General features: G+C 34.1%; 1 protein-coding gene across 1 annotated transcript; it reads right to left on the bottom strand.

Moving 5' to 3' along the window:
• Nucleotides 1-9184: 9184 nt before the first annotated feature.
• Nucleotides 9185-12079, bottom strand: LOC139482799 (uncharacterized). The gene is made up of 3 exons (XM_071266853.1): nt 11875-12079; nt 11074-11148; nt 9185-10194 (listed from the first exon to the last, which is right to left on the bottom strand). The coding sequence occupies exons 1-3, from the start codon at nt 11999-12001 to the stop codon at nt 9413-9415; spliced, it is 984 nt and encodes a 327-aa protein (XP_071122954.1). The 5' UTR covers nt 12002-12079; the 3' UTR covers nt 9185-9412.

The following is a 12079-nucleotide window of genomic DNA, read 5'->3' on the forward strand; positions in this document are numbered from 1 at the left end:
AAGGGCATACTAACAGTTTAATTAAATGATCCATGAAGATTTCATCGCAAAGGAAATGTCAACATTATCAAGGCGAGTAAAAATGCCTAACATAGTTAATCACATATTTTTTCATCTGATTGATTGATTGTTGGTGTTTAACACTACTTTCAGCATTTTTGATAATACCATGGCGATCAGGTAATACCATGGCAATCAGGTAATACCATGGCAATCAGGTAATACCATGGCAATCAGGTAATACCATGGCGATCAGGTTTTATTGGTGGAAGCGGTCAGAGTGAACCACCGACCATTAAAAGGAAAACTAACAATGCCAGTCATGTAAGATCGTAGTCGAACGGAGCTGCGACGTTTGGGGTTCGAACTAACAACCACAGCAAGTGATACTGCAAATCGATGCCCCTTTTTCATCTGATGATGAAGATATGTTGTAATATAGAGCTTTTAATAACCATTTAGAACACTAGTTGAATCATGAGAGAAGTCAAACCGTGCCCAGGTCCTCTTTGTGGCCAATTAATTTGACTTTTGGTACATTGTTTTAAAATTTTGACTGCTCCTTTTTTTCGGTGGTCATACCCCTTCCCCCTTTTCGCGTGTTTCTGTATACTATGATCATTCATATACTATACATAAAGTGTATTTGCTATTTGCTATCAATTTCAAGTTTACTATACACGGCGGTCTCTGATATATTATATAGAAAAGTCTCTATATAATATTATCAGTGACCGCCGTTGATAAACTGGTCCGCCATTCAATGTATAGCTTCATACCAGGGGTCCAGTTTACGCCGTGGATAGTCCAAATAATTATAAGTCTTGAAAGATCTTGAAATGTTGTTTGATTTTTCTTCTGTGATGCCTTCCTACGCGACACAGAAAAATTTATAAAATACCTCTCCCTGAAATTCTCTAGTCATAAAATCTTTTACAAAAATTCATCCGACTTCGACAAAAAAAAAAATGATTATCAATAGACGTCGTCATACGATGCACATACCAGTCTGTCTATGCATTGGTATTGTATGAAGCATCCATGTGTTCCGCGATGACTTCCTGCTCATCTTGTGCCTCATGATAAGTGACTTGAATTTGCCTTTTGAGACGTCATTGACAATTGGGAAGCAAAAACGGTAACACCACATCGGACATATACAGGGTAATATATGACACAGCAATTCCATTGAAGACTACCTAATCATTGTGGTGTCCTGACAACTTGCGAAGATTTTTTTAACCGTACCAGTGTCTCCCTTGTAAGTAGTTAATGAGGCCAAGGGAATCAAATCAAATACTTCATATGCAGTTGCTTCTGGAATGTTGCTACAGAGAAATTAAAAGTTTCTTATGCTAGAATTTAAGTTATTTCCTTTGTCAAAAGGTTCAGTTTTCAACCGATCCTACGTTTCCAATTCTCTGCACTTCCTACCCGTATCTGTGATATCCTTGGTTGGATGATACGATCCATATTACTCAACAATTTTAGACTCTTCAGTGAGCAGTGGACGTCATCTTTACAGCGAAATAAGGAATTAAAGCATAAGGCTAGCATTTCTTCGTTTTTTGGACAGTTTACCTGTATAAAGTCTGTCTCATATGAATAAATTCGGCGAAAAGAAGAGCACAGTTTGTTCCCATATGAATACCGACTGTCTGTTAAAATTTAATAAAAAAAATGTTTTTTTTTTAAACGATTGAGCATTTTGTTTATGTAAGGTAACACTTTTTGTTTATGTAAGTATTTCTTTACCACAAAATTCTCTAAAATAATCATATGTGTATTTTTCTGCTCGTTCAAGATTTGTAACCTAAACCTTTTTTAAGATAGTTGTTTATTGATGATACGATATTTCTTGGTATTTTACATAAGAGGACGCTTGTTTACGAAATTGTTTTGCCTTTTAAGTAAGTTATTTTATCACTTTTTAGGTGAATGTATCTTATTGGTGTTATCTCAATTGGAAGGTATCTTATTTGACTCAAACATGTTGGTGCAACTGTCCTTTCGAATTAAAGTATACAATATCTAATTTTATTTAGATAGTCATTATTAAAATCATATTGTAAAACATGCTTGCATTGTCTGGCTTTTGATCTGTATGATTTATTGATTATTTGTAATTGGCTTTGAACTATTTTTAAGTTAACTGCGAGTACTCTTATACCGGTGGCCTGTATCTATTGTTTTACGTAAATTGTTGAGTTTTTTTGTTTTTTTTTTGTTGGTTTTTTTTTGGGGGGGAGGGTTAAGTTTTTTTTTTATGTTGTGCCTATCCCCCTTTGTCCCATGCGGAAAATGTAGAAGAGATTTGAGCGCTCATAAACATGTTCAACACCGTAACAAACAGACCTGTCTCAAGTCCGGAGCCTGTAATTCAGTCGTTGTCGACTTGTCGGTTCATGTATGTCATGATTAACTTTTCAGAAACTAAATTTTAATAAAGAAGGTCGTTAGTCTTTTCGTTTTAATTATTTCACATTTCATTTCAAAACCTTTTATAGCTGAGGGGTATTCTTATTTTAGAAGCTTTACAGTGACCCATTAACGCTTACATTCACGTCATTGAACTCTGGTGGATAGTTGTCTAATTGGGAATCATTCCACATCTATTTTTTTTGGATATTCACGATGCCAGTTTATCTTCCTCATAACCGAGGTATAAACGAGAACATTGTAAACTTTTCAATTCATTATTGGATGGTGCGTGGTTCTATCAGGAATATTTTTTACGAAACAAGTTTTGGGAACGTATACCTTTCTTGACAATGATGATACTATATTTCTTGATTATTTGCATACTATGTGACTGCGGATGCATGTTGATGTAATTATTCAACCTTCTTAATTTTAATTTTTGGATCTCTATCTCTATAATAAGATATTAGAGTGATGTGATCTCGTCTGTAGGTTATCTGGTTGGCACAAAACATGCTAATTTAATTGTCCTTACAAATTAAAGTATTCTGTACTTAATTTGCATTTATTTAGATAGTCATGAGTGAAATATTATTGTAAAACATGCATACAGTGTACCTGGTTGTAGTATTTCCAAGGTAAGACAAACCTAGGTGAGAGATGTCAAATAATAGGTGTATGTTGCGTCAAGATATATCTGAACCCAAAAAATAGAAATACAGTTTTATGAAAACAAAACAGATTAATTTTTCAATTTTTATTTACAGTTTATTTAAAATCAGGCTGTGGACTTGAAGTTTTTTTTCAAGAGAAGAATACATGAAAAAACATTCTCATAATTATCTTTTTGGGCAAATGATAAAATCTTGAATAGAGTAACATATATAAACCCTATATAATCTGATATTGATATCATGGGCATTGCCTTCGAAAGAAAAAGTAATTGATTGATTAATTGATCATCTTTCTATGTGATAATTCAGCATGTATATTCAAAGAGAGAACATGATAAACAAAATTACCTCATAGGTACAAGGATTAAAATTCTGTAAACCAGACGCGTGTTTCGATTACAAAAGAATCATCAGTGACGCTCGAATAAAATAAGTCTAAAAGGCCAAATAAAATAAAGTAAAATAGAAAAACCACGACCAAAATATAAACAATACATACACATACAACAGTTGACAAACAGTTGTAGATATCAAAGTAGGAATTGAATGATTTCTGTGTGAACGTAGTACAGTAAAAAAAAAATTGGATAATCGTACAGTAGCAGATATTAGAGGATAAATTGAATGATGACTGCGTGAACATGGTTCAGTAGCTAATATTAGAGGAAAAAATTGAATGATGACTGCATGCACATGGTGCAGTAGCAGTTATAAGGGGATAAATTGAATGGTGACTGCGTGTTCATGGTACAGTAGCAAATATTAAAGGATGAATTGAATGATTGCTGCGTGAACATAGTACAGTTGCAGATATTAGGGGATAAATTAAATGATAACTGCGTCAACATTGTGCAGTAGCAGATATATGAGGATAAATTGAATGATGACTGCGTGTACATGGTACAGGGGCTGATGTTAGAGGATAAACTGTATGATGACTGCGCGAACATGGTACAGTGGCAGATATAAGAGGATAAATGGAATGATGACTGCGTGAACATAGTACAGTAGCTGATATTAGAGGATGCATTGAATGATGACTGCGAGAAGATGGTACAGTAGCTGATATTAGAGAATAAATTGAATGATGACTGCGTGAACATGATACAGTAGCAGATATTAGGGGATAAATTGAATGATGACTGAGAGAACATGGTACAGTAGCAGATATTAGAGGATACATTGAATGGTGACTGTGTGCACATGGTACAGTAGCATATATAAGAAGATAAATTAAATGATGACTGCGTGAAAATGGAACAGTAGCTGATATAAGAGGATTAATTGCATGATGACTACGTGAAGATGGTACAGTAGCTGATATTAGAGCAGAAATTGAATGATGACCACGTGTACATGGTAAAGTCGCTGATATAAGAGGATTAATTAAATTATGACAGCGTGAAGATGGTACATGAGCAGATATTATAGGATACATTGAATGATGTCTGCGTGAACATAGTACAGTAGCAGATATTAGGGTATAAATTGAATGATTACTGCGTAAACATTGTACTGTTGCAGATATAAGAGGATAAATTAAAAGATGACTGCGTGTACATGGTACAGGGGCTGATGTTAGGGGATAAACTGTATGATGACTGCGCGAACATGGTACAGTGGCAGATATAAGAGGATAAATGGAATGATGACTGCGTGTACATAGTACAGTAGCTGATATTAGAGGATGCATTGAATGATGACTGCGAGAAGATGGTACAGTAGCTGATATTAGAGAATAAATTGAATGATGACTGCGTGAACATGGTACAGTAGCTGATATAAGAGGATAAATTGAACGATGACTGCATGAACATGGTACAGTAGCAAATATAAGAGGATCAATTGGACGATGACTGCGTGAACATGGTACAGTAGCAGATATAAGATGATAAATTGAATGACTGCGCAAATATGGTACAGTAGCCGATATTGCAGTATACATTGATTGATGACTGCGTGAACATGGTACAGTAGCCGATATTACAGTATACATTGAATGGTGACTAAGTGTACATGGTACAGTAGCAGATATTAGAGGTTGAATTGAATGATGACTGCGTGAACAAGGTACAGTAGTAGATATTAAAGGATAAATTGAATCATGACTACGTGATCATAGTTCAAAAGCAGATATAAGAGGACAAATTAAATGATGGTTGGCTGTGTGAACATAGTTCAGTTGCACATATTACAATGCAAATTGGTTATGGCTGTGTGGACATATTACAGTAGCAGATATATGAGTACAAATTAAATAATGGTGGCGGTAACATATAAAAAGATTGAGTAACTAATGTGTGAAGATAGAATCGTAGTAGATTTTATAATATATATTGAATGATTGTTGTCTTAACATGGTGTAGCTGCAGATATAAGAGTATAATTTGAATTATTGTCATGTGATCATTAGTCTTGTATTATTTTTATTTTAGTTTCTTGTGTACAATTTGGAAATAAGTATAAAATGTATGATGACTGCGCGAACATGGTACAGTGGCAGATATAAGAGGATAAATGGAATGATGACTGCGTGAACATAGTACAGTAGCTGATAATAGAGGATGCATTGAATGATGACTGCGAGAAGATGGTACAGTAGCTGATATTAGAGAATAAATTGAATGATGACTGAGTGAACATGATACAGTAGCAGATATTAGGGGAGAAATTGAATGATGACTGAGAGAACATGGTACAGTAGCAGATATTAGATGATACATTGAATGGTGACTGTGTGAACATGGTACAGTAGCAGATATTAGAGGATTCATTGAATGATGACTGTGTTAACATGGTACAGTAGCAGATATAAGAGGATAAATTGAATGATGACTGCGTGAACACGGTACAGTAACTGATATTAGAGGATGAATTGAACGATGACTGCATGAACATGGTACAGTAGCAAATATAAGAGGAACAGTTGGACGATGACTGCGTGAACATGGTACAGTGGCAGATTTAAGATGATAAATTGAATGATGACTGCGCAAACATGGTACAGTAGCCGATATCACAGTATACATTGAATGATGACTGCGCAAACATGGTACAGTAGCAGATATTACAGTATACATTGAATGATGACTGCGTGAACATGGTACAGTAGCTGATATTAGAGGATAAATTGAACATTAACTGCGTGAACATGGTGCAGTAGCAGATATAAGAGAATAAATTGAATGATGACTGCGTGAACATAGTACAGTAGCAGATATAAGAGGATAAATTGAATGATGACTTCATGAACATAGTTCAGTAGTAGATATTAGAGAATAAATTGAATGATGACTGCGTGAAAAAGGTACAGTAGTAGATATATAAGGATAAATTTAATCATGACTGCGTGAACATAGTTCAGAAGCAGATATAAGAGGACAAATTAAATGATGGTTGGCTGTGTGAACATAGTTCAGTTGCACATATTACAATGAAAATTGATTATGGCTGTGTGGACATGTTACAGTAGCAGATATATGAGTACAAATTAAATAATGGTGGCGGTAACATATAAAAAGATTGAGTAACTAATGTGTGAAGATAGAACCGTAGTATATTGCATAGTATATATTAAATGATTACTGTCTTAACATGGTGCAGCTGCAGATATTAGAGTATAATTTGTGAATTATTGTCATGTGAAAATAGTACTATAGCAGATATTACAGTATGAATTGGAAGATAGCTTTGTGAACATATAGTAAAGCAGCTGATACTTAAGTATTAATTAAGTGATTGATGGGTGAACATAGTACATTAATTAATACATTTTAGGGTACAACTTGAATGATTGCTGTCTTAATATGGTACAGCTGTAGCTATTAGAGTTTAAGAAGGTACAATTGATGTATGAACAAATTAAGCGCTTTTAGCTTTAACAACTGTTGTTTCTGTATAATAGTGTATTATGAATTATAATTTGCCTGATTTCCCCCTGAACAAGTGTGAGGTTATCTACACGAAAATGCCTAGTTTTCTTCTGTGTTCTTTTTCTGCAGAGCAAATTTTTAATTAAAAAGAACGAGTGTACAGCCGTAATTCCTCAGTAATTAACACGTGTGACCTTGTGTAAAAGCCGGTCACATGCAGTAGTATATATACATGAAGCACTATGATGATCAGTTTGATTGACATGGTACGTAACACAGTTATTTGTTTTGAGGGCACCAGATTAACGCGCACTGTACACGGAATGTAATTGTTTTGACAAGTTGTTAGTATCAGTCGTTTTATGTTACATAACGACTTCATTTAGTAGTAGTGTGTGGTAATTGTACTGACAAACTGCATACCGTTAATATCAATATTAATCTAGAGATTTTGGTAAAGATAAAATTATATGACCGGTACATTATAGATATTGTTGTTTTGCGTCGTGTCTATCTGATGTTGACCTCTTTATTTGCTGCTGGATTTAACAGTTTGTGTTAAACATGTGTAACCCATCCAAAATTATGTATGTGCCTGTCCCAAGTCAGGTGCCTTTATAATTCGGTGTGTGTTGTTGGTGGCTGTCTGTCATATTTGTTCGTTATAAAAAAAAGACTTGGTTTTCTCTTTTGATTGCTTTAAATTCTATAACTTTATGGAGTTTTATAGATACGGTATGGGACCAGGGTTTTACTCGTAACGCGGTCCTTATCTGCTTAAATGCCCGTTTAAAGTCGGACTGTTGTGAAAAATTGTTTCATTGACGGTCATGCCACATTTCATCGTCATGTTTGTACTTAGTATGAAAATAGTTATGTTCCCTTCATTCTTGTTCATTTTTAGATTCTAAAATGTATTCTTGCTATTCGTCTCCTTTTTCTTACGAGATTTACAAGGCATAAATATATGTCCTGTATGTGTTTTTATGTTTCATCTAGGTTTGCTTTATACATATATCTATACATCATAGACTTTCAAATGTTTCAGTTATATCAGTCCTGATGAAGGTATTTAATAAAACCGCCACACTTAAAAAGTGCATGTTATTCTCGTTGGCCAAGGAATTGACGCGGTAAGTTACTGCATGTAAAACGAAAAATTCCCTGGAATATTTTTTTTTTACAGCGGATGACCATGAGTGCATTCCGGTGTATTGCTATAGCCTAGATTTCAATTACGTAATATTCGTTTTAGATTTTTAACCAATCTATAAACATGATGAATACGCAGACATTAGCAAGTGCAAACTAACATTCCTAATCGCTTGTTATAAATTCATTTCTTCAATGAATACTCATCAAATACTTTAAAAGAAGATGAATTAATAATATTAAAAAGTTGTGTTATATGTATGTACATATAAGTGAAAAATCATTATTATACTGCAATCAGCTATTTTACTATACAGATAAAGCTATACGTATAAACGTTAGCTTTATACGTCAATGACCTCAACTAACCTATAAGCCCCGCCTCCTTACCGGAACTATTGTATTTCATCAACAACGTCACGTCACGACCATGACAACGTAAAGTAACAATGGTCAAACTTTTATGAATTTAAACTTTTATGTCTTCAAATTGGTTATTGATATACAATGTTTATCAAATGTTATTAATTAAGTTCATTTTCCCTTTCTAATTCCTTAACATGTCAATGTCTTACCGCCTGGACTACGCTCATAGGGAAATACCCCAAAATGGTACCCCAAGAGGGAAATTCCAAACACTTTTTTTAACAATTTTTGTTACATATTTTTTTCATTTTTAATTTTTTTTTTCGATTTCAGTATAAAGACAATATACGTATAGTGTCTAAATATCAAAATTCCAGGGCTCGGTTTACACCATCAATACATTTTCTAAAGGCACAGCCAAACTTGCAGAACAAATATTTTTATCTATGAAAGATTGTAGTAAAGGTTTAAGTAATGTGTGGTTACGAAATTCCTGACTTTATAATTTACCAGTTATACATAGATTACGATCATCAAAATCCAAAACGTCATTTCAGACACAGCAATAGCGAACGAGTTCAGATATATAAACACCGTAAGACTTTGCCAAAGGGAACATTATCGTCAAAAAAGGGAAAATTAACAATAGGGAACTTTATTACACAATTAAGAATTTAAGCACAAATATGCATTTACGGAATGTGTCGTTCACTTAGATCAATAAAAAAAAAAATGTCGCTGAGATATTCTACATTTTTACAATTATAGTTCACACTCCTAAACGTTAAGAGTTTTCAATTTGTCATTCTCAACTTGAAGGTCTATATTCATTCTATAACATAGCTAGCAAAAAGAAAATTAATGAGAGTGTTACTTAAAGCTGCACATACAGCGTATCAGTCTAAGAACATAACCGTAATTCTAATTTCAACCAATCGGCGGCAGAACTGTTCTCTGACTAAATGAACCATAGCTCGATGTTACGTGGCGCTGACTCCTGTATGTGCTTCGTTTTCTGTCACAACTGCTACCCTGTGAATCTGTATCTTGATATGAGTTATCAAGACTTATTCCAGAATCTTCGTCGTCCTTTTCATCGTCGCTCGCATCTCCATTTTCTTCTCTTATATCATCAAAATCAAAAGTTCTGCCCATTACAGATTTTTCCCTGACACACATTAGATTTTCCTTATATCTTTGGTGCGCATTTTCAACACGTTCCAATTTCTTTTCTAGCTTCATTTTCTTCTCGTCTTCGCTTTGTTTTAATCTTTCCAAGACTTCAGCCCTTCGATTGTCATAAGTTTTTGCTATGTCCGGAATCATGGCAGATTTATCTGGAACCACTTTGTTTATTTTTTGTTCGTATTTTAGTTTGGTTTCTTCTTGTTTCTTTTGAATCCGTTCCAGAACTTCTGCCCTCTTCTCGTCATATTTTTTGGTAACAGAGGTAGAAGAGTTAGGTTTTTCCCTATTCATTGCGTTATCTAATTTCATTTTTCTCTCCTGTTCCTTTTTTTGAATTCTATCTAGCACTTCAGAACGTTTTGTTTCATATTTTTTCACTGTGTCCGATACAAGATCAGGTTTGGTTGTTGACTGTGTCCGTCTTAATTTCTCTTGAGCACGAGCTTTCTTCTCCGCCTCTATTTCGTCTCGCTTTGCCAGATTTTGATGACGTTTTTCTTCAAATTGTTTACACTGTTCAACTGAAATTATTAAAATGAAGTAAATAAGTATATTAATAATTTTCGTTTAAAGAGGTTTTCTCCATTAGTTAAAACTTAACTTCTTGGGGTTCTCAAAGTAACATTTTAAACCCGCTGCATTTGTTTGCACCTGTCCTAAGTCATGAATCTGATGTTCAGTAGTTGTCGTTTGTTGATGTGGTTCATAGTAAGTGTTTCTGGTATCTCCCTCACGCAAAGCTCTGATTCCTTTCATGGATTTGATTATACTTTTTGGACCTTTTGGATTATAGCTCTTCATCTTTTATATAGGCTTTGGATTTCAAATATTTTGGCCATCAGCATCACTGAAGAGACATTTATTGTCGAAATGCGCATCTGTACTGGTGCAGGAAAATTGGTACCGTTTATGTTATTTCTCGTTTCTCGTCTTTAATATATATTAGAACATTGGTATTCCCCGTTGAAATGGTTTTACACATGTCATTTTTGGAACCCTTCATAGCTTGCAGTTTGGTGTGAGCCACGGCTCCGGTGTTAAAGACCGTACTTTGACCTATAATGGTTTACTTTTAAAAATGTTGTAAGCAAGAGGTGCCACTTCCAACGGGAATAAGAAATAAGTACTGACAAGTATGCTTCATAGATATAGTGCATGTCATTAATATGTTTTATGTACTGTTCACTTGTGTATTGTTTTTGAAGATTTCTAACTTAATATACCTAAGTCCTCACTCGTAAAGAAGGTCGCGAAGTTTTTTACGGGTATATTCATGATTGAATTATTTGATATAATAGTTTATTGTGTTTATTTGTTGGTTTTATCTATGAAAGAGCTCCTTTCCTTGATTGCAACATTGAAATGTTTATTTTTGCCTATAATCAAAACAAAAACAATACCTTTGGATTCCAAATCTTTCTGTCGAGCGATTTCTGCTATTATACGCCTTTCATCTCTGTCAAACTTCACTGTAGCTGGATAGAAGAAAGGAAGTTTGTCATCAAAGTAGAAATATGTACATATAGCAATAGCACACTGGAATTGAGAAATAAATGCTGAAATATATATCTAACACAAACAAACAAAACACACAAACGATCACAAATAAATTCAAAAGGTTCCAAAGGTGCAATAAAAACACAAGTTAAAGATAACAGACAATTCCGTGCTCAATAGGAACAAACGGAATGGAAAAAAATGTATCCACAAATAACAGATGTGCAGAAAACTGAAGAAATAAGCAAAACACGAATCCCACAAAGAAACTCGATAAACTCAGATGCTCTGGAATGGTCCTGATGACAACATCCCTATAAGTTATTGACAAAACAAAACAACTGTATGTGTACTACAGTTCTTCCACTTTCATTACATTACAGTGAGGCATTAAATACGGGAAAAAAGTTCCACATGAGAAGACATTGTCATCGGTTTTAATTGTATTCTTTGGTTAAATGGTGATAACATGAATAACACAGATGCAGAGTATTATAAAACAATAAACTATATCGAGCAAAGAAGTCATAAGTTGCCCGGCAGAGACAATGCAAATATCTAGACAACCATTGATCACGTTAAGATATTTGTGAGATTCTAGTTTTCAAGAATTAATGACGAATATTTATCCCTTAAAAAGCAAACATGGAATATATATATCAATGTCATTTCCAGTAAATATTGTTCTATTAAAGCATACCTACATCGTTTACTGTTCAGATCATCATATAAAATGTCGGACATGAGCTTTCGTTCATCAAGGCTGTACTGTTGTTGGAGTTTGTGTTGTTTCTTTGGTGTTTCACTGGCTGGAACATAAAAGGCTGGCATGTTTCTTCTTTACGGAACTAACAAGAATTCATGAAACAAATTGTCTGGTGTCTTTTTAAAAATCTAAAATATACATAC

This window comes from Mytilus edulis, chromosome 7 (genome assembly GCF_963676685.1).
Source record: "Mytilus edulis chromosome 7, xbMytEdul2.2, whole genome shotgun sequence".
Lineage (NCBI taxonomy): Eukaryota > Metazoa > Mollusca > Bivalvia > Mytilida > Mytilidae > Mytilus > Mytilus edulis.